This window comes from Cibotium barometz, chromosome 8 (assembly GCF_041138505.1).
Source record: "Cibotium barometz isolate CiBa-2024 chromosome 8, ASM4113850v1, whole genome shotgun sequence".
Taxonomy (NCBI): domain Eukaryota; kingdom Viridiplantae; phylum Streptophyta; class Polypodiopsida; order Cyatheales; family Cibotiaceae; genus Cibotium; species Cibotium barometz.
The window spans coordinates 57003437-57027901 of NC_141053.1; the positions used below are offsets into that span (position 1 = coordinate 57003437).

Here is a 24465-nt window from a genome sequence, read left to right on the forward strand (position 1 = left end):
ACCAACCAAATGCATTTGCACAAGAGCCTCCTCACTAACATTGTATGATAGCCTTGATGAGAAATGAGGCAAGTAGGATTTCTTTTGGTCCATTCCATGAATAGCCAACCCGATGTACATAGGTGGAAGACGAGGCACACTACATGCTTAGCCGCTTCCATGAGGGGTCTAGTCCACTCACACAAAGTGATGCAATTTGATGATCACAGATGCCTGGGCATGTACTTACTAGAGCTCATACGTCATAGGGATGCATTACTGAGACTGAGAGGCAGACCCACATGATACTTCCCACATCATGCCTGTGCCACATTAGAGCCCATTGCCCACACTAGTGGTTTGGTCCTCCGCCCTCAGTGATAGAGCTCGATCTATTTTGTAGGCCAAGCAATCAACCTAGAGCATCAGGACCCTCATTGAACATATGTGGATCTAGGAGGTAATTGATGCCATGACATGTTTCCTTCACAGAGGCCACATATTCTCTCGCTCCCACCACCATCCGTATTGGTTGAGGAGGGCATCTGTATTGGCTGATGATGGCATCATTGTTGATCATCACTAGCTTCGCCCGTTCAAGGTCACATGCTGACATCACATCTATATACACTATTGATAGGCATTTTCCTTTTCAGTCAGTTACTTTTTCCATGGCTGAGTATATCATTGTACCACTTATGGACTTATAGACCCTTGAGCCTTGAGGTCTTTTAGACGTTGCTTTGTTTGTTTCTCTCTCTCTCTCTCCCCCTCCTCGAGGTCTTTTAGACGTTGCTTTGTTTGTTTCTCTCTCTCTCTCTCCCCCTCCTCCTTTTCTTCTCAAGCTAACACTCTTCTTCCTCTTCTTACCATCTCTCTTTCTCTTTCCTGAATAGGCGCTCTCTTAATTTGCCATGGTGTGTACATGCCGCCTGCTCTGAAAACGGTCACTATCTGATGGCATGTTTGCCAGACGAGGTTTGGACGGAGGCTCTGCAAGCGGGGGTGTGCGGGGGGGTCTTGGACTACAGGGACCTTTGCTCCGTCTCCATCGCGAGCCGGGCGCTCAACCGCCTCGCCAGCCTTTCCTCCCTGTGGAAGCCGCTCTTTGAGCGGGATTTTCCCCAGGATACCACCACACTTGCAACACAATCGGATTACAAAGCCAGATACAAAGCAAGGTAAGCCTTCTTCAGAGAAATGACCAGGTGATATTCCTAAGGTGCCTCTCCTTGAAGTTAATCATGAGTTCCGGCTCATGTGGAACAAAGGACAAGTCCTCAACCTCGACAATATGCTCAGCTCCGATTTTCTCCTAGAGTCTACTCACATGGAAAATTGGATGAACTTACACATTAGGAAGTACTTCTAGCTTATAGGCCACCTCACCAATCTTTTTAGAATTTGCTAAGGTCTACAATACCTAGGGGATAACTTCCCAACCTTGTCCATTGGTAATATCTCATGGGTTGTCTTTAATATACTAGCATTCCTCGGATAACTTGCTCGGTGAACACTACCTTCTATTAGTATAAAACTGTGCCCTATCCCAATCACCCTTGATAGCATCCTACGCATTGACTAGCATCTCCTGCATATCCACTAAGAAATCTCTAGTCACATCACTTTGAGTACCCTTAAGTCCTAAGGTTACTGGAGATCTAGGTTGATACCTGTACGTCAACAAAAATAAATTGTCACCATAAGCGGAATGCTTGGCACTATCATAGGCAAACTCGACCATAGGGATGTACCACTCCTAGTCAGGTTGTCACCTGGAGCCGTATGCACAAAGCGTATTCTTCAAAACCTGATTCACCCTCGTTGTTGCCACGAGATTGAGGATGATAAGTGGAACTCATACTCAACGTAGTCTCCAGTCCTAAGGGTACCAGAGATCTAGGTTGATATCCTGGACTGTAACTAGTAGCCTAATGCTTAGCACTATCGTAGGCAAACTGGGATGTACCTTTCCCAGGATGGTGGTTATTTATAGCAACAATTCTCACCCTATAAGTGAGGCGTGAGTTATTATCATGAGAGACTAACAGATGAACTATGCCTGGACCGGAGTAGTCATAAATAGCGAGCTCATATGGATTTATTAATAGTGAATCCGACCACGTGTATCTGCCTGCTTCCCCTAATCTTAGTGTCACATGCACCCTGCACTGGTGTGCTATGTGACACACTGGCTCTACATCAGTGCAACATTCATTCCGTAGGATTTACCTTTTTTAGGAACATTTGTCATATGCTGTGACCGCATTGTGAGCCCTAGTCCGGGACATGTTAGGCATGAGCTACGTAGGTTAGTCTCCATAGCCATAGAGAGTTTGCACATGTCAGTCCTCTTACCCACTCGGAGAATTCATCAGATAGATTCATGTACTAGTCAACCATTGCGTAGGTTTTGCGTCAGAAGCATGTAGAGGCTAGATGCATGCCTATGGGCTAGCCAAAGGCTAGCCCATGGCCATGGCTAATAGGCAGTATGCCTAGTCCATATAATGGCTAAGGTTCAGTCGGCCAGCATCAGGGCCTCCAACAAGCAGTCAGCCGGCATAATGTGGGCAGCAGTGTAGACTTATGCTAGCATTTAATGCTAATTTTAGCATTTTTTGTCCATGTTAAACAGGCCAACAGGCTATATCTGGCCACCCAGCAGCATATAATCATATATAAGCAAGCGCTTGGTATTCAACAAAAATCATCATACCACAAATCAATCTATAACAGTTCTCAAGCATTGAAGTGTGCCTAGAGCCTCATCTTGTGCATACAATCAACATTCAACACCTCAATGTGATACAGTTCCTAGGCCCGCATGAAGAGATTCTTCAGCATTCAGCCAGCATATGTGCGTCCCTCAGTTTACGACGATCAACCTATCGAATGCTACGTCGGTATCAAAGCTGAAGGTTGTAACCCAGCTTAGCTACCCTAAATTGAGAGCATTCCGTGGATGGTAAAACTGTGGTCAAGAAAAACCACCTAGGCCTCCACAATGTCAAGAGAGACATCGTTAGCAAGCTACAAAGAAGATATTGAAGGAGAGATCTACAAGGAAGATACAATTGTTAGCATATATCATCTCTTGTTGGTGGCTTCTTTGGTGTTTACGGGGGTCATTTCTATGCTCATGTTTTCCCCTATTTTCCCCCTATTGTTTTCCTATTTTATGGGCCTTTGATGTGGGTCGCCCACCCATTTTATGGAGTTTTTCACCTATTTCCAGCTTGTGTAGTAGGAGACTAGGATGCAGTCAGCTATCATCTCTTGTTAGTGGCTTCTCTGGTGTTTACGGGGGGCCATTTCTATGCTCAGGCATTTCCCATATTTTCCCCTATTTTTCCCATATTTTTTTCCTATTTTATGGGCCTTTGATGTGGGTTGCCCACCCATTTTATGGAGTTTTTCACCTATTTCCAGGTTGTGTAGGAGACTAGGATGCAGTCGGCCAGCTCATATTGGAGTATATATATGGGCTGCCGTCTTCCTCAGTTATCATTCATTCCTTGATCATTCTTTTTGATCACTTTGGTGAGCACCTTCAGTCCTTTGCCTACGGACTCCACTCCTCGCCTACAGGTTGGTTGTATTCACTCTTTTCTTGAGATTAGTGCATCAGCGTTTTGCTATTTTCTCTCATCTCTCTATTGGAGCTTCAACATTTTTGTCATTCATCTACGTCTTTCCGCTGCCCTTTGAAATGGTGTCAGAGCCTGTAGGTGTCTAGACTTGGAATCGCTGATTGGAGGCTGATTGGTGCTGATTTTTTGCGTTTTCACGTAAACTTGGTGGCTGTCCGTAGTGTTTCAAACCTGTGTTTTCTTCTCCGGAGGGGCAGATCTTCGTTTTCTGTGTTTTTTCTCCTCTCCACTCTCTTTCTTTCCCGCTCACCCTCCCGACAAGTGTAGAGAGCGGCTCTTGTGCTGTTTTGTTTTTTAGAGGAGGTACATCATGGCACTCATCCAACCCCAGCGGCTTAGATACCCACTCTTCTGACTTTTCCTTCAGATGCCAAGTTGGATGGCGCAAACTACGACATCTGGAAAGTTATGGTGGAAGCAGTCTTGGAGACTTATGATCTTTTGGAGTTCATCACTCGACCGGTCCTTTGGCCCAACCTGGAAACCGTAGAGGATGAGAATACAAGGGATGCCCTTACGCACGGAGTTGCTTTATGGGATCGGCTTAATACCTGTGCTCAGATCGCTCACATCAAACGGGATACCTGTGCACATGTTGCTTGAAAGAGACGCTCTGATATCTACGACCGGAAGCCACCCTTGGAGCTTCAAATGTTGAAGCTTTCACCCACTTATTCTACTTCCATGCGGGATCACATCAACAAATTAGAGTCATCGCGATCTGAAATTTCTGAGTGCGGGAAGGAGATTTTGATTGAGGATATGGCCATCCGGTCACTTGCTGTGTTGCCCCCGAAATATGAGAGTTTCTATTCTTCACTTCTTACCTTAGGACAGACAGAAACCATTACCTAGGATGAGCTGGTGCCTATGGTCCTTGATCAGGAGAGCAGATTTAGGGATTTCTCTTCAAAGAAAGATAACCAAGCTTTTATTGGACAGAGAGGGGGGCAGCTTGACAAAGGCAAAGGTGGGACACCTCCTTCTAAGGATTCTAAGGACTCCAAGGACTCGCAAAGCCGAAGGGGTCTTCAACTTCTAATTCTTCTGGCAACCAGATGGTTTGTGATTATTGCTCCAAACAGGGGCACTTATGGCGACAATGCCGGAGTCGCATGCAGGATTTTGAAGGGAAGTCAAAGGACAAAGGGGCAAGCTCATCCGCCAAAGTTATGGAGGAGTCAACTTTCGTTACCTTGTGTCACTATTTGGGCATTCTTTGCGCTTTGTTCTTATGGTGGACAAGTTCCATAAGATGGATTGGCATGCTCGAGGACTTGTTGTCAACACCAAGAGCGAGTAGGTTGGGGATATTGATCCGTGCCTCATATCTAGAATATGGTACCATGGGTTACTAGCTAAATGAAATGGAGAAATGTTCCGTGGTGTATTGTTGCATTGCATCTTTCTTGGCATTTCTTCTCTCTTCTTTCTTCAGCTATCCGCTGTGACTCACACCTGTTTTCGCTTGAACTGTTTTGCTGCATGCGTGAATCATGCGCGTAGTTCATGAGTTGGGGACGCTCTCTTGTGAACCGTGCGAGTGAAACTGCCTTCTGATCTCGCTTGTGGGATGTAGATAGGTGGTAAAATTTTTTGTAAACCCTAATTTACAGAAACCGTAATTATGTCAAAAACCCTAATTTCAAAAACCCTAATTTTGGGGCAACCATAGTACATTTATAGCCCTCTGCTTTGGGCATCTTTTGCACCTAAAAGCCCCAATTTTGGAGTCTGAATACCTATTGAAAACCCTAATTACAGAAACCCTAATTTCAGCTGGGAGTAGAAATGGACCACTGGAAGTGTGGACAACAAATCATACGATGGTTGTACTCAAAGGCAAGAAGGAGAATTGCGGTAAGAGCTCATTTAAGGTATCTTTCACTTACTCAAGATCCGAATACTAGTCATTTTGGTCCTATGTCTCGGTCTTGGCACACATTGTTTGTGTATGGATGCCAATGGAGCATAGTTGCATTTGATTAGCTATGAGGGATCATCAACCACATCAACAACCATGTTTGCAATGTTGTTTTCATTGGCATGAATGACTATGGACAGTTTGGCATGTGAATGTCCGTGAAGCTTGTAACAAGAACCTTGATAATACAATCTATTACAAGGGGGGTCGGCCCTTTCCGGCCCTAGTACAGCGTGCAAGTGATTTCAATTTTCAGTTTTGTTAAGCTTCATTTTGTGGTGCCATTTTCAACTTGTTTAATTGTGTTAATTGCTTAAGTGTAAGGCAAGATTGTGCTCAACCGCGATCATTGGTATCAGAGCCTAGGATCTTCTCTCTTCTTACGAGGAAGACGATCCAAGATCTTGCAAACACTAGCATTCAGCATTGTTAGACAATATGGCAAGCCAGATAGGTACCATACGAGATGTAAATGCAAGACAATATGTATACGTGGAGCATGGAGAAGTGAATGTACACAGTGATGCTCATATGCATAAACCAGATATGGCTGAAAATGTCTCATGCGTTTCATGATGGCAAAGTGCATGGTGGAGAGCCATCCCATGCTGGAGAGGAAGAGCATGTAACATATGTACATTTGGGACAGCTGTCCCATGGCAAGGAGAAGGCTTTGGAGGAAACTGGATGCCACGTGCATCCCGCACTTGGATGCCACGTAGACATTTATGTACAGAAGGTGCAGGACCTGGGATGGTGAACTGGTCCCATGTGAGCCCAGTCCGGGACGAGTCAGCCAGGGATCCATCTCAGTTGTCCGAGGTCAGGTGTGCGTTGTCCTGCACAGGAGTCTAAGGTCTGGTGTGTATTGTCTTGCACATGAAACAGTGCCAGTCCGCACTCTGAGTCTCCCTTTGGAATGATGTCAGTGATCCTGTGTATCTGGTATGGTACCGGATGCCAGATCACTGAGTAGTTAGTGTTTAGAACAAGGGGCCAGCCCATAGGGCTACCCCAAGTCGTAGTGTGGGCATGGGGATGGTGTGAAACCACCCCCATGAGGGCGAGGAAGGCCATGGGTAGGCCATAGGGGCAGGCCAGGGGTAGTCGACTGGTTATCCAGCCCTGGGAGAGGTATAAAGCAAGTATGGGGCAGCCCATACAAGCTGCCCAGCCTCCAGAAAAGGGGGTATTCAGTACCTAGCCTCCCAGGCAGCAGGCGCCTAAGTGCCCAGCCCTGTTTCCCGTGCGCATGAGTGCCCAGCCATGCAGTAAAGTGATGCGCAGCATTTTATGTGAATATTTTCAGCATTTAATGCTGGAGATGCAGTCGTGGGAATATTTATTGCTGGCCGCCTGCAGTAGTACTGGCCGACCCCTGTAGTAGGGGTAGTATAAAAGGTTGAGTCCACAATCCCATTCATTCATCTCATATTCTCACCAAGAGCTCAAGCATAAGAGACTAGACAAGCCAAGAGGGTGCTAAGCAAAGGGGTGAAGGATTTCAGGTCAAGGGCAGGGAATTCCTAGCCAAGAAAGGTCCAAGATTTGTGTATTTTCTTTCAGATTTACATCATTCTAATAAAGCAAATACACCATCCGTGGTGGGGGCCCTACAGAGGGTATTTGGGACCCAATACTGTGTCCTCTCCATCTCTCTCTCCCTCTCTCTACTTTCTGCACATCTCCCTTCAGTTTGTGCGTTAATTTCCGTCGCGAAAAGAGTGCTGATTTTTGAGTATTGAAGTTATCGATTCTTCTTCGAAGCTTCCGCATGTTACACTGGACATGATGCTATGCAAGCTGAAATTGCAACTCTCAAGAAGCAACTATGTGAAATGCAAGGCCAACTCAAAAGCATGTATGAAGGTTCACAAACTAAGAATGTATCTCATATCTCAAGGCAGGTTGCCTTTGTGAATGATGCATTGGAATTGGGAGTGCAGCCAAGAGATATGTATTATGGCCATCTCTTATCTTATGGGACAAGGTGATGTAATCACAGGTAAACAAGGTGGGCTTATGTTCAAAAAGCCACCTAATGTAAGTCGGCCTTCTCTTGTGGCATCAAAGTTGAAATCGGTTGTGCATAGGAAAAGAGAAGAGGTGTCTGCAACCTCTCATTATGCCTCTACCACACATGCCACTTCCTCTCGTAGGCCTCCTCCTATACCACTTGAAAACCTTTCCAAAGAGCATTTGCATAAATCAACCCCTGTAAGTATGGAGCGTGAACGATATGTGCCTACTTTGGATATAGGGAAGCGGCCAGCCATGGCACATGAAGAAGAAACCCACTGCCATAGAAAGTAAGCCAAAGAATTTGATGTGGGTGACAAGCATGCAAAATTTGAGGTTTATCATGGGAGTATGATTTGGGTAAAGCATTGTCTTTCATCTCCCAGTTTGAAATTGCATTCCATGAAGCGAACTATTTTGAGACTTCAAAACTTAGACATGTGGGAATGTACATGAAGGGCACCGCTGCACATTGGTGGTTGGTCGAGAAACTTGCAAGCAATTGCTACATGGGCTGAATTTAAAGAGAAGTTTTAGGAGTAGTTTTTGCCTAAAAATTTTGTCAAAGACATATTTACAGCTCCTTCGAGCATACCTGGAAGCATTTCAGTTGCAGTCAACTGTTTAGAAGCAGGGATGGATGTCACTATTTGGGCATTCTCTGTGCTTGAGGCTTATGGACGAGTTCCATAAGATGGACTGCCATGGTCAAGGACTTGTCAATACCAAGCGCTAGTAGGCTGGTTATGTAGGCTGGGGATATTGATTCGCGCCCATATCGAGAATATGGTACCATGGGTTCCTAGCTAAATGAAATGGGAAACTGTTCCATGGTGCATTCTTGCATTGCATCTATGCGTGTAAGGCTTTGAACCTGTTTTCGCATGAACTATTTTGTTGCATGCGTGAATTGTGCGTGTAGTTTATGAGTTGGGGACGGCCTCTTGTGAACCGTGTGAGTGAAACTGTCTTCTGACCTTGCTTGTGGGATGTAGACAGGTGGTAAGTATACTACTTTACTCTATGTTGTTCATTTTATGGCCAAATGGCGAATTTTTCTGTTTTGCAGGTCCACACTTCATTCAAGTTTGGGTGGACAATTCATAAAGAGGTTGGATCAGTTTGCACTCCCGGTCAGCCAGGCACATATTCAGGCGCCCTTTTCAGCATGTTATGAGCTTTGGGCAGCCTCCCACATGTCAAGAGGAGGGATGGTTTGAACGGGTAACCCAATAGGCACCCTCCACTCATCCTCCACATGTTGGGAAAGCTAACCTTTCCTCTCTCTCCTCTCTCTAGAAGTGGGCGCCAACCATATGGGACTGCTCTTTTCATTTTTGCACACACACTTATGGGAAAGCTGATTTTCTTCTTTTTCATGATTCCCATAGGCATGAAAGCTTCAAAAATCTTGTCTTTTACTTATATAGTCTCCATATGATCACCAATTTGAAAAATTCCTCTTCTATTCATGAATATGGAGTCTCCTAAGTATTCTATCGTCCCCAAATTTTCTGTAAACCCTAATTCATAGAAACCCTAATTCTTTCAAAAAACTTGATTTCAAAAACCCTAATTTTAGAGAAACCATAGTACATCTATACCCCTCTGCTTTAGGCATCTTTTGTACCCTAAAGCCTCAATTTTGGAGTTTGAATACGTGTTGAAAACCCTAATTTCAGCCAGGAGTGAAAATGGACCTCTGGAAGCGTAGACATCAACCATAGGATAGTTGTACTCAAAGGCAAGAAGCAAAATTGCGGTAAGAGCTCATTTAAGCTCTCTTTCACGTACTCAAGATCCGAATACTTGTCATTATGGTCCTATGTCTCGGTCTTGGCACACACAATGTTTGTGTATGGATGCCAATGGAGCATAGTTGCATTTGATTAGCCATGAGGGATCGAGGAGTGAGACTGTGAAATAAAATGGAAGCAAGCAACCGTATCAACAACCATGTTTACAATGCTGTTTTCATTTGCATGAATGCCTATGGACAGTTTGGCATGTGAATGTTCGTGAAGCTTGTAAGGAACCTTGATAATACAATCTATTACAAGGGAAGTCGGCCCTTTCCGGCCCTAGTGCAGTGTGCAAGTGATTTCAATTTTTAGTTTTCTTAAGCTTCATTTTGTGGTGTCATTTTCAACTTATTTAATTGTGTTAATTGCTTAAGTGTAAGGCAAGATTGTGCTCAACCTTGAACAGGGGAGTCTCACCTTGATTGATCTCATATTCCCAATTGGTTGTACTAGACATTGTGGGACTTAGGGATAACACGGTTGCCTTCACCTCCAGTAGGGGGTCCCCATCGATCGGAGCGGTGGCGTACCACGACATCATCTCAAGAGAACCTGTGCGTCAATCATGCACTGATGTTACGCATCCGGAAGGAGTCGGAACCTACTCATATCGGGGAGGCGCTCTCCAAACTGACTTGGAAGCGAGCCATGGAAGCGGTGCTTGACTCTATGTAGTGGAATCAGACTTGGGAGCTGGTTCCTAGATTGGCAAAGCAGAAGGTGATTGTTGTCAAGTGGGTCTATAAGACCAAGTACGAATCGGATGGTGTGACATGTGAGAGATTGATCGTAGTAATCACAACCTTAGGCTAACTAAACTTCACTTAATGATGCTTAAGAGATAGACAAATAGTGTCAATGCAATGCAGCTATATTAGATGAATGGGTTACAATGAGATCTAAATAGATCTATGATGCTGTCCTAGATGAAGATCCTTCTTGGGATGAGAGGGATGGGTTGAATGCTGATGATGAGGATTGTTCCTTGCTCCAATGTTGAGGTCCACCCTTCGATGCCGGCTTCCCTCTATGTAGGAGGTAGGAATGATGAACTATGTGCTGAATATGCTGGCTAAACTGCTGATCTGCTTCTCCCTTGTTCCATGGATGAGAAACGCTGAAGAGAGATGAGATCATGGATTGAATATGCTGCCTATGATGACTATATGCTGAGTGAACTGCTGTCCCGTTGACTTCCCTTGTCTCCTGGGAAGGAAACGCTGAAGGGAAGCTGAGATGATGGACTGAATCTGATGCTTGATGATGATGATGTGCTGGAAACTGCCTTAACGCTGAATATATGCTGATGCTGGAGACTCCCTATGCTCCCAAGGTGGAAACGCTGAAGGGAAAGATGCCTCTATTGGTGAAGAGTAATGCGCTTCTATATATATATATGGTGAGATGCTGTTGGTCGGCCAACCTTGCTGTTGTCGGCCAGCTCCTAGATGCTCACGACCTGCCATAAATGCTGTCGGCCGCCCATAATATGCTGTCGGCTGGTGCTAACAGCCCCGACCTGATGCAAATAAATGCCCTAAATGTCTTGATGATATCATGCCACTTGTACACCTGATGGGTGTGCACGTGACATTCTCCTCTGCTAAACTGTTGCTAGGTGGTAAACCTGGCAACCTTTCGACTCCTCTGGTGATCCTTCTCCACTGGAACCACTGCCCCCTTTTGACTTCTTCTGCCGGGATTGAGGTCGACTGTAGGAGTTGAATCCTTTGAGCCAAAGACTTGTTTACTGCGGGAACTGAATGGCAAATGCTGCTAAAATTGCTTGGAAATACCTGAGTCACCCCTGACCTGTCTGTGGAATCCTTTCACCCACCATCTCCGTCGTTCCTGAACCTTTGAACCTCCTGAGGAGATGTTGGAGCAAACTTCCGTCTTCTTATGTGGAAGAGAACCCCCTGCTGCTGCTGCTGCTAGTCGAAGCCCAAAACTTTATTTACTCCTTTGATGATGGATGTCATTCTTCCCCAGAGAACTCATGGGCAAACATGTATGCCTTGTAGATGCAAGACTAACTGCTATGCAAGCCATGTGCAACCCTATATGCTGTGCAAGAATGCAGATGGATGGGTTACTAATGCATACCTAAGGGAGAATCCCTACGGATGGCCTGCAAGATCTTGAGAACTGGGTTTAACTGTGCAGAAGCGATTAGCATGATGACTGACTGAATGAATGATGGAATGAAAATGATCTAAGGCTGGTTACCCTGTAACGCTGTGATACCAATGTGACATGTGAGAGATTGATCGTAGTAATCACAACCTTAGGCTAACTAAACTTCACTTAATGATGCTTAAGAGATAGACAAATAGTGTCAATGCAATGCAGCTATATTAGATGAATGGGTTACAATGAGATCTAAATAGATCTATGATGCTGTCCTAGATGAAGATCCTTCTCGGGATGAGAGGGATGGGCTGAATGCTGATGATGAGGACTGTTCCTTGCCCCAATGCTGCGTTCCACCCTGCCATGCCGGCTTCCCTCTATGTAGGAGGTAGGAATGATGAACTATGTGCTGAATATGCTGGCTAAACTGCTGATCTGCTTCTCCCTTGTTCCATGGATGAGAAACGCTGAAGAGAGATGAGATCATGGATTGAATATGCTGCCTATGATGACTATATGCTGAGTGAACTGCTGTCCCGTTGACTTCCCTTGTCTCCTGGGAAGGAAACGCTGAAGGGAAGCTGAGATGATGGACTGAATCTGATGCTTGATGATGATGATGTGCTGGAAACTGCCTTAACGCTGAATATATGCTGATGCTGGAGACTCCCTATGCTCCCAAGGTGGAAACGCTGAAGGGAAAGATGCCTCTATTGGTGAAGAGTAATGCGCTTCTATATATATATATGGTGAGATGCTGTTGGTCGGCCAACCTTGCTGTTGTCGGCCAGCTCCTAGATGCTCACGACCTGCCATAAATGCTGTCGGCCGCCCATAATATGCTGTCGGCTGGTGCTAACAGCCCCGACCTGATGCAAATAAATGCCCTACATGCGAATGAAGACTAAGGTACTGATGTTGGTACTGAAAACAGCCCCAAACATATGTTTGCATATGCTGAAAATGCGTGAATAATTTTTAAATGTCTTGATGATATCATGCCACTTGTACACCTGATGGGTGTGCACGTGACATTCTCCTCTGCTAAACTGTTGCTAGGTGGTATACCTGGCAACCTTTCGACTTCTCTGGTGATCCTTCTCCACTGGAACCACTGCCCCCTTTTGACTTCTTCTGCCGGGATTGAGGTCGACTGTAGGAGTTGAATCCTTTGAGCCAAAGACTTGTTTACTGCGGGAACTGAATGGCAAATGCTGCTAAAATTGCTTGGAAATACCTGAGTCACCCCTGACCTGTCTGTGGAATCCTTTCACCCACCATCTCCGTCGTTCCTGAACCTTTGAACCTCCTGAGGAGATGTTGGAGCAAACTTCCGTCTTCTTATGTGGAAGAGAACCCCCTGCTGCTGCTGCTAGTCGAAGCCCAAAACTTTATTTACTCCTTTGATGATGGATGTCATTCTTCCCCAGAGAACTCATGGGCAAACATGTATGCCTTGTAGATGCAAGACTAACTGCTATGCAAGCCATGTGCAACCCTATATGCTGTGCAAGAATGCAGATGGATGGGTTACTAATGCATACCTAAGGGAGAATCCCTACGGATGGCCTGCAAGATCTTGAGAACTGGGTTTAACTGTGCAGAAGCGATTAGCATGATGACTGACTGAATGAATGATGGAATGAAAATGATCTAAGGCTGGTTACCCTGTAACGCTCTGATACCAATGTGACATGTGAGAGATTGATCGTAGTAATCACAACCTTAGGCTAACTAAACTTCACTTAATGATGCTTAAGAGATAGACAAATAGTGTCAATGCAATGCAGCTATATTAGATGAATGGGTTACAATGAGATCTAAATAGATCTATGATGCTGTCCTAGATGAAGATCCTTCTCGGGATGAGAGGGATGGGCTGAATGCTGATGATGAGGACTGTTCCTTGCCCCAATGCTGCGTTCCACTCTGCCATGCCGGCTTCCCTCTATGTAGGAGGTAGGAATGATGAACTATGTGCTGAATATGCTGGCTAAACTGCTGATCTGCTTCTCCCTTGTTCCATGGATGAGAAACGCTGAAGAGAGATGAGATCATGGATTGAATATGCTGCCTATGATGACTATATGCTGAGTGAACTGCTGTCCCGTTGACTTCCCTTGTCTCTTGGGAAGGAAACGCTGAAGGGAAGCTGAGATGATGGACTGAATCTGATGCTTGATGATGATGATGTGCTGGAAACTGCCTTAACGCTGAATATATGCTGATGCTGGAGACTCCCTATGCTCCCAAGGTGGAAACGCTGAAGGGAAAGATGCCTCTATTGGTGAAGAGTAATGCGCTTCTATATATATATATGGTGAGATGCTGTTGGTCGGCCAACCTTGCTGTTGTCGGCCAGCTCCTAGATGCTCACGACCTGCCATAAATGCTGTCGGCCGCCCATAATATGCTGTCGGCTGGTGCTAACAGCCCCGACCTGATGCAAATAAATGCCCTACATGCGAATGAAGACTAAGGTACTGATGTTGGTACTGAAAACAGCCCCAAACATATGTTTGCATATGCTGAAAATGCGTGAATAATTTTTAAATGTCTTGATGATATCATGCCACTTGTACACCTGATGGGTGTGCACGTGACATTCTCCTCTGCTAAACTGTTGCTAGGTGGTATACCTGGCAACCTTTCGACTTCTCTGGTGATCCTTCTCCACTGGAACCACTGCCCCCTTTTGACTTCTTCTGCCGGGATTGAGGTCGACTGTAGGAGTTGAATCCTTTGAGCCAAAGACTTGTTTACTGCGGGAACTGAATGGCAAATGCTGCTAAAATTGCTTGGAAATACCCGAGTCACCCCTGACCTGTCTGTGGAATCCTTTCACCCACCATCTCCGTCGTTCCTGAACCTTTGAACCTCCTGAGGAGATGTTGGAGCAAACTTCCGTCTTCTTATGTGGAAGAGAACCCCCTGCTGCTGCTGCTAGTCGAAGCCCAAAACTTTATTTACTCCTTTGATGATGGATGTCATTCTTCCCCAGAGAACTCATGGGCAAACATGTATGCCTTGTAGATGCAAGACTAACTGCTATGCAAGCCATGTGCAACCCTATATGCTGTGCAAGAATGCAGATGGATGGGTTACTAATGCATACCTAAGGGAGAATCCCTACGGATGGCCTGCAAGATCTTGAGAACTGGGTTTAACTGTGCAGAAGCGATTAGCATGATGACTGACTGAATGAATGATGGAATGAAAATGATCTAAGGCTGGTTACCCTGTAACGCTGTGATACCAATGTGACATGTGAGAGATTGATCGTAGTAATCACAACCTTAGGCTAACTAAACTTCACTTAATGATGCTTAAGAGATAGACAAATAGTGTCAATGCAATGCAGCTATATTAGATGAATGGGTTACAATGAGATCTAAATAGATCTATGATGCTGTCCTAGATGAAGATCCTTCTCGGGATGAGAGGGATGGGCTGAATGCTGATGATGAGGACTGTTCCTTGCCCCAATGCTGCGTTCCACCCTGCCATGCCGGCTTCCCTCTATGTAGGAGGTAGGAATGATGAACTATGTGCTGAATATGCTGGCTAAACTGCTGATCTGCTTCTCCCTTGTTCCATGGATGAGAAACGCTGAAGAGAGATGAGATCATGGATTGAATATGCTGCCTATGATGACTATATGCTGAGTGAACTGCTGTCCCGTTGACTTCCCTTGTCTCCTGGGAAGGAAACGCTGAAGGGAAGCTGAGATGATGGACTGAATCTGATGCTTGATGATGATGATGTGCTGGAAACTGCCTTAACGCTGAATATATGCTGATGCTGGAGACTCCCTATGCTCCCAAGGTGGAAACGCTGAAGGGAAAGATGCCTCTATTGGTGAAGAGTAATGCGCTTCTATATATATATATGGTGAGATGCTGTTGGTCGGCCAACCTTGCTGTTGTCGGCCAGCTCCTAGATGCTCACGACCTGCCATAAATGCTGTCGGCCGCCCATAATATGCTGTCGGCTGGTGCTAACAGCCCCGACCTGATGCAAATAAATGCCCTACATGCGAATGAAGACTAAGGTACTGATGTTGGTACTGAAAACAGCCCCAAACATATGTTTGCATATGCTGAAAATGCGTGAATAATTTTTAAATGTCTTGATGATATCATGCCACTTGTACACCTGATGGGTGTGCACGTGACATTCTCCTCTGCTAAACTGTTGCTAGGTGGTATACCTGGCAACCTTTCGACTTCTCTGGTGATCCTTCTCCACTGGAACCACTGCCCCCTTTTGACTTCTTCTGCCGGGATTGAGGTCGACTGTAGGAGTTGAATCCTTTGAGCCAAAGACTTGTTTACTGCGGGAACTGAATGGCAAATGCTGCTAAAATTGCTTGGAAATACCTGACCTGTCTGTGGAATCCTTTCACCCACCATCTCCGTCGTTCCTGAACCTTTGAACCTCCTGAGGAGATGTTGGAGCAAACTTCCGTCTTCTTATGTGGAAGAGAACCCCCTGCTGCTGCTGCTAGTCGAAGCCCAAAACTTTATTTACTCCTTTGATGATGGATGTCATTCTTCCCCAGAGAACTCATGGGCAAACATGTATGCCTTGTAGATGCAAGACTAACTGCTATGCAAGCCATGTGCAACCCTATATGCTGTGCAAGAATGCAGATGGATGGGTTACTAATGCATACCTAAGGGAGAATCCCTACGGATGGCCTGCAAGATCTTGAGAACTGGGTTTAACCGTGCAGAAGCAATTAGCATGATGACTGATTGAATGAATGATGGAATGAAAATGATCTAAGGCTGGTTACCCTGTAACGCTCTGATACCAATGTGACATGTGAGAGATTGATCGTAGTAATCACAACCTTAGGCTAACTAAACTTCACTTAATGATGCTTAAGAGATAGACAAATAGTGTCAATGCAATGCAGCTATATTAGATGAATGGGTTACAATGAGATCTAAATAGATCTATGATGCTGTCCTAGATGAAGATCCTTCTCGGGATGAGAGGGATGGGCTGAATGCTGATGATGAGGACTGTTCCTTGCCCCAATGCTGCGTTCCACCCTGCCATGCCGGCTTCCCTCTATGTAGGAGGTAGGAATGATGAACTATGTGCTGAATATGCTGGCTAAACTACTGATCTGCTTCTCCCTTGTTCCATGGATGAGAAACGTTGAAGAGAGATGAGATCATGGACTGAATATGCTGCCTATGGTGACTATATGCTGAGTGAACTGCTGTCCCATTGACTTCCCTTGTCTCCTGGGAAGGAAACGCTGAAGGGAAGTTGAGATGATGGACTGAATCTGATGCTTGATGATGATGATGCGCTGGAAACTGCCTTAATGCTGAATATATGCTGATGCTGGAGACTCCCTATGCTCCCAAGGTGGAAACGCTAAAGGGAGAGATGGCTCTACTGGTGAAGAATAATGCGCTTCTATATATATATGGTAAGATGCTGCTGGTCGGCCAACCTTGCTGTTGTCGGCCAGCTCCTAGATGCTCACGACCTGCCATAAATGCTGTCGGCTGGTGCTAACAGTCCCGACCTGATGCAAATAAATGCCCTACATGCTAATGAAGACTAAGGTACTGATGTTGGTACTGAAAACAGCCCCAAACATATGTTTGCATATGCTGAAAATGCTTGAATAATGTTTAAATGTCCTGATTAATGCTTGATGATGCATGCCACTTGTACACCTGATGGGTGTGCACGTGACAGATGGGACTCTGGAGGAGCACAAGGCCTGGCTTGTGGCCAAAGGCTATTCTCAGAAAGCTCGTGTGGATTTTGATGATACCTTTGCACCCACTGCTTGGATTGGCGACCATACGAACTGTTCTTGCTCTTGTTGCACACTCCCAGTGGCCCATGGATGCTGGCATCAAACTTTCCTCTTTTGGAACTGATCCAGTGGCAGATACACTTCTGTACAGGAAACTAGTTGGTTCCTTGATTTGGTTGCTCAATACACGGCGTGATTGTGCATTTGTGGTGGGAACTCTTAATGCTTTTATGTAGGCACCATTGGACACTCATTGGCAAGCAACACTCCACATGTTGTGGTACTTGAAAGGTACCAAGGATTTTGGCATTTTCTATGGAGGGGGGGCCACTTTACGTGGCTGGAGCAACTCCGACTTGGCTCGAGATGCAGATTCTCGACGATCTACTACAAGGTATTGCTTTTATTCTTGAATTTGGAGCCATTTCATGGACGAGTAAAAAGCAGCCTACAATGGCACTTTCATCGACTGAGGCGGAGTATCGAGTGGCTTGTTTGGTTGCTTGTGAGGTGATTTGGTTGTGGCGACTACTTGAGGAGATCGGTTTTCGACAGCAGCAACAGCTTACCCTTATCTCATGTGACAACCAGAGTTGCTTGGCTATTGCTAAGAATCCGGTATTTCATGCATGGACCAAGCCTATAGAGATCTAGTACCACTTTGTGCGGGGAGCGGATCTTGGAGGGAGACATTATCCTTGAATATTGTCCTACCCAGGACAACGTTGCAGACTTATTCACCAAAGGATTATCTCAGTCAGCCATCGGTGTTCATGGCAGCTCCTTGGGTCTTGGGTCATTCCCAGAACCTGAGAGGGGGTGATAGCATATAACATCTCCTGTTGGTGGCTTTTTTGGTGTTTACGGGAGCCATTTCTATGCTTAAGCATTCCCCATATTTTCACATATTTTTTCCCTACTTTATGGGACTTTGATGTGGGTTACACACCCATTTATGGAGTTTCACCTATTTCTAGGTCATGTAGGAGACTAGGACGTAGTCGGCCAGCTCATATTGGAGTATATATATGGGCTACCCTCCACTGCCTCTTAGATGCTACACGACCTGAAAATAGGCATAAATGCTATGAAATAGGGTGGGCAACCCACAACAAAGGCCCATAAAATAGGGAAAAATATGGGGGGTGCCTGAGCATGGAAAGGGCCCCCGTAGACACCACAATAGCCACCAAGAGGATATGATATATGCTAACACTTTTGGAGTGTGATATGATTCTCAGCATTTAGTAGTTTAGGGATTATGCACCTATTCCTGATTGGAGGCAGGATATTTAACTATTGTTGATGGTGTTCCTAAACCTGTCCTAATTCACGGGGATAGGAGCATTCCAGGTATTCCACTCGTATCACACATCCAGGCCCAACGAGCTATCAAAAAAGGAGACGAGTGCGCATTGATTTATGTCTATAGCCAACAATCTGGTGTTCAGTCAGCAACCCTATTGAAGCTAAAACTGGATGGTCTCCTTGCACAGTTTCAGGACATCATGCTAAAGGATGATGATCTCCCACCATAGCTCCCACCCAGTCGTCTTGAGGATCATCCCATTGAGTTGGTTCCTAAGACAGTACCACCCAGTAAGTTCCCCTATCGCCTTTCGAAGGCATTAGAGGGCGAATTGGAGCAACAACTTTCCCAGTTACTTGGGAGTAGGATTTATCCGGCCTTCATTCTCGCTCTTTGCTGCACCTATCTTGTTTATGCAGAAGAAAGACAAGTCCGCACGATTATGCATAGACTATAGGGCTCTTAATAAGCTCACAATGAAGAATAGATTTCCAAGGCCCAAGATTGAGTATATCCTTGAGCGACTCAAGGGTGTAAAGTTCTTTTCAAAGATAGACCTCAAGAGTGGCTATCATCAGGTTCGGATCTTTACGGTTGACATTCCAAAAACAGTCTTTAGGATTGAACGTGCCTACTACGAGTTCGTGGTGATGCCTTTTAGTCTCACCAGTGCACCACCAATGCACCTGTGACGTTTAACAAGATGATGTCTTAGGTATTTGTGGAGCTCATAGGAAAGTGTGTGTTCATCTTTTTAGATGATATACTCATCTTTTCTACTACTGTAGAGCAGCACGAGTAGGATGTTGAAAAGGTCTTGCAACTTTTGCGAGACAATGCGCTCTACATCAATGCAAAAAGAGCAATTTTGGAGTAGAAAAATACATTGTCTGGGATATGTTATCAGTGCAGACGGGATTAGCCTCGACCTTAAATGTTGCATGCGCGGAAGCCTTGCTAAACTGATCCACAGCCCTAAGCCTAATTAAGAACTAGATGTTGATTTAAACATGATTAAGATAGAGGAGAGAGAAGAAGAGAGATAGTTGGTGCCAATTTTTCTTGTATTTAATATGGGACAAAAAGGTGATTGAATGCTTGTACATGGTTAGGCAGCTTAGGCTCTTGGTCAGCCTTGAAGGGGTGACCTCGACTCCTTACATGACTTCTATAGGATTATGAAATGATTGAATGACTTGATTTGAATGATGCAAATGATGGGTTATGCTTATATATGTGTTGAGGTGGTTGGTCGGCCAGCTATAATGTTGTTGGTCTACTGCTTGGACAAATAATAGGCATTCAATGCCATATAATATGTTGCGCTTATCTTCAATGCTGTCCACACATGATGCCTAGCATGCTGTTGCCTAGCTGCCTGCCTACTTGAATTGTGATTTGATGGCTCTTGACAGGTCTATCAAGCCCTCCGATGCTTATGATGATGGTGATGGTGATGATGATGCTGTTGCTAAGGCTGATGTTGATGTTGATATTATTGATGATGATAATACTGATGATGCTACTGCTGATGGTAATGCTTCTATTGCAAAATTGCCCTGAATGCTGTCCTAATCAGGGATTGATGATGTTCATGCTGGAGATTAGCCATGGCACAGGCGTATCCAAACTTGATGACGGGGTGGACACTCTGTCATCCTTCCTCCTTGGACTACTGACTTTGACATGACATTGACCTTCTACTTTAACTTTGATTCTTTTTGTTTGAACATCCAAGTCTTGTTGAAGAACTGAGTATCTATTCCTCAGCTGTCCCCATGCTTGCTATCCCTTTCCCTTAACACAGCGGCGGGTCACTTGCCGGAATTGATCATGCCTATTGCTAGGTCTTTGGAACTGATTTGAGAGCTCAATGATGTACTGGTTGTGAGTACATACCCTCAGAGAATGCTTTCCTCAGCTTCACCTGTTTGCAGACCACTCCATCTGCTACCCTACTGCATTCTTTTGATGGATTTGTGCACCTCCTTGGGACCTATGCTTAGTGGTTGAGCCTGAATGCTTTGATACCAATGTTGCATGCGCGGAAGCCTTGCTGTATTGATCCACAGCCCCAAGCCTGATTAAGAACAAGGTGCTGATTTAAACATGATTAAGACAGAGGAGAGAGAAGACGAGAGAGATAGTTGGTGTCAGGTTTTCTTGTGTTTAATATGGTACAAAAAGGCGATTGAATGTTTGTACATGGTTAGGCCCTTGGTCAGCTCTGAAGGAGTAACCGCTAGCCCCTTACATGACTTCTACTGACTTCTATGATTATGAAATGATTGAATGACTTGATCTGAATGATGCAAATGATGGGTTATGCTTATATATGTGTTGAGGTGGCTGGTCGGCCAACTATAATGGTGTCGGCCTGCTACATGGACAAATAATAGGCATTAAATGCCACATGATATGCTGCTCTTATCTTCAATGCTGCCCACACCTGATGCCCAGCATACTGATGATGCTATTGTTGATGGTGATGCTTCTACTGCTAATGATGCCTAAATGTTGTCCTAATGTAACGCCTCCGCTACGGCTGCGTCTTCCTCAAGCCGCCATAGCCTAGGCGTGGAGAAGAAGAGAGGGTGGAAGTCGGTTCACCTCCCAACCATATAATGACGAGTTAGGGTTTCTCGTTGGGTTTTATATGAAAACCCTGGCCTATGTCCACACCTCCTAGCCCGGCCGCCCGTCTTACTTAAGAGCCGTGCTAACTTAGATGTGTACACACATCGACCAAACCCTAACGCCCATTAACCCCTGAACCCCGCTAGCACTAATAATACTCTCGAGACTCCGAAAGCTATTAACTTATGCTAGGGTTCGACTTCCGTAGGACCATAGTCCTGACATTACTCCCCCCTTCGAAAAAAGTTTTCGTCCTCGAAAACAAAAGTGGGAAAACGTTTCCTCATCACACTAATGTTTTCCCAAGTGGAGCCTTCCTCTGGACGGTCCTTCCACTTGATAAGAGCTTGTTTCCGAACTTGTGAGATTGGTATTGACATTTGTTATAGTGCGCTCAAGTGCAACTACCCTTGAAGTGAGACGCCCAAACTCTAACGTGTCTACCAAACCATAATCATCTAGTGGACTCGCACCCCCTTCGGCATCGGTCATGTTGGCATCCCGATCAGGCGCAACGGCCTGTCGCGAATCACCCACACCACCACCTAAAGGGTGTGCCTCACTAACATCATGCATATCATTCTCAAAATCGAAGTGAACATGAGACGGTTCCGCTGAGGCCATGGTATGCACGTGCTTACAAATAGAGAACGGATTACCTTAAAAAGCGAACTCCAATTGAAGCGTCGTAGAAGAATTCCTCTTGCATGCACGGAAATCGAGAAGAAATTACCACTCGAGTCGTCAATCAACACGTGCATGCAAAAAAGTGTGTTGCATGTAGCATGTTGTTGAAGATCCGTCCACCAAAAACTTCCAAACTTGGAGCATAGAAAACTCCTCTCACAAATTGAAAGAAGAAAAGTTGAAGGTGAAAAGGTCACTTTCCTTGTAGTTTGTGTCCTCCCTTGAAAGAATAAGTAGAGTTCTTTTGAAGAGAAGAACAACACAAGTGAAAAGGTGAAGTGGCTAGCACACTTGCCTTGGAGCTTGAGGTGGTGGGTTCAAAACCCCACTCCTTGGATGGTGAAGCCTCCCCCTTGTGCCACTCAAGTAAGGGAGAATTCTCGCGCGCTTGCCAACGGCGCGCCAACGATCGCTCACCGATCGCCTTCTAGGACTGTCGGACTGCCTTGGTTGCCGCCTTAGGCGTCCGCTGTGGTGGCCGTACGGACGACGGGTAGGCGGCGGCGGCGCTCGCTGTGGGCTGTTCACGCAGGCGCAGACGCCTGTGGTGGCCGTACGGACGACGGCTGCGTTCGTTTCTTTTGCTGCAGCGTCGAGCTCTTTCTCGTGCAGGTCACGCCTACCGCCGCTGGCTCTGATACCAGTGTAACGCCTCCGCTACCGCTGCGTCTTCCTCAAGCCGCCATAGCCTAGGCGTGGAGCAGAAGAGAGGGTGGAAGTCGGTTCACCTCCCAACCATATAATGACGATTTAGGGTTTCTTGTTGGGTTTTATACGAAAACCCTGGCCTGTGTCCACACCTCCTAGCCCGGCCGCCCATCTTACGTCCGCTGTGGTGGCCGTACGGACGACGGGTAGGCGGCGGCGGCGCTCGCTGTGGGCTGTTCACGCAGGCGCAGACGCCTGTGGTGGCCGTACGGACGACGGCTGCGCTCGTTTCTTTTGCTGCAGCGTCGAGCTCTTTCTCGTGCAGGTCACGCCTACCGCCGAGCTGGCTTTGATACCAGTGTAACGCCTCCGCTACGGCTGCGTCTTCCTCAAGCCGCCATAGCCTAGGCGTGGAGAAGAAGAGAGGGTGGAAGTCGGTTCACCTCCCAACCATATAATGACGAGTTAGGGTTTCTCGTTGGGTTTTATACGAAAACCCTGGCCTGTGTCCACACCTCCTAGCCCGGCCGCCCATCTTACGTCCGCTGTGGTGGCCGTACGGACGACGGGTAGGCGGCGGCGGCGCTCGCTGTGGGCTGTTCACGCAGGCGCAGACGCCTGTGGTGGCCGTACGGACGACGGCTGTGCTCGTTTCTTTTGCTGCAACGTCGAGCTCTTTCACGTGCAGGTCACGCCTACCGCCGCTGGCTCTGATACCAGTGTAACGCCTCCGCTACGGCTGCGTCTTCCTCAAGCCGCCATAGCCTAGGCGTGGAGAAGAAGAGAGGGTGGAAGTCGGTTCACCTCCCAACTATATAATGACGAGTTAGGGTTTCTCGTTGGGTTTTATACGAAAACCCTGGCCTGTGTCCACACCTCCTAGCCCGGCCGCCCATCTTACTTAAGAGCCGTGCTAACTTAGATGTGTACACACATCGACCAAACCCTAACGCCCATTAACCCCTGAACCCCGCTAGCACTAATAATACTCTCGAGACTCCGAAAGCTATTAACTTATGCTAGGGTTCGTCGACTTCCGTAGGACCATAGTCCTGACACCTAATCAAGGATTGATGATGTTCATGCTCCATGGAGATTAGCCATGGAAAGGGTGTGCACGTGACATTGAAAACGTAAGGGTAATTCTCAAATGGGATGTTCCTAAGAATGCTCAAGAGATCTGCTCTTTTGTAGGTCTCTGCCAAGCATACAGTTCCCAAATGGATAAGTTTTCCGACGTTGTAGCACCTCTTATAGATCTGCTCAAGGGCGTGAAGACGCGTCAACAGAAGGTGTCTATCACAGGAAAAGCACTTGAGGCATTTCATGCAATGAAGAAAGTTTCTTTTGAGTCTCCGGTTCTCAAATTGGCTTCATGGGATGATCCTTTCAAGGTGATTACCGATGCCAACAATCTAGCCATAGGAGCTGTCCTCTAGCAAGAAGGGCACCCAGTGGCTTGTTACAGCCGGAAATTAAATGATGCAGAACAGAATTATTCTGTGTATGACAACTGCAACCACATAAGATGATCTTGCATAAGACACAGCACTAGGGATTGAAGTTGGGCCAGCCCTGTCAGAATATGCAGCGGAAATGATAACCAAACTTGGGTTGACAAGAGCAAGTAGAATGCAGAAAATAGACAGCACAAGAAACACAGAGAGATAGGTGTGTAAACTCTTCTCTATACACAAGATCCCGCAAATAACTGAATGAGAAAGTGGTGGGGGGCATGGGGCCTATTTATATGCCCCATGCATGCAGTTGGCCTGCTGTAAAAGCACTCCACGACTGCATCAGCAGTCGGCCGGCAGTAGAGAAGTCCACGACTGCATACAGCAAGTCGGCTAGCAGTAAAATACTCCACGACTGCTGTTTGGGCA

The 24465-nt window shown here is 46.0% G+C and overlaps 1 protein-coding gene across 4 annotated transcripts in view; it reads left to right on the forward strand.

The window, feature by feature from the left end:
• The first annotated feature begins 737 nt into the window (after positions 1–737).
• LOC147636458 (F-box family protein) overlaps positions 738–24465 on the forward strand; it is a 49704-nt gene continuing 25976 nt past the window's right edge. For 2 of the 4 annotated variants that reach the window (XM_086801896.1, XM_086801899.1), the window contains exon 1: positions 738–1160. In XM_086801896.1, the coding sequence (XP_086658022.1) occupies positions 937–1160 (224 nt within the window). In that variant the 5' untranslated portion in view covers positions 738–936. The remainder of the gene's footprint in view (positions 1161–24465) is intronic. The other 2 variants (XM_086801895.1, XM_086801898.1) reach the window with 2 other exon arrangements.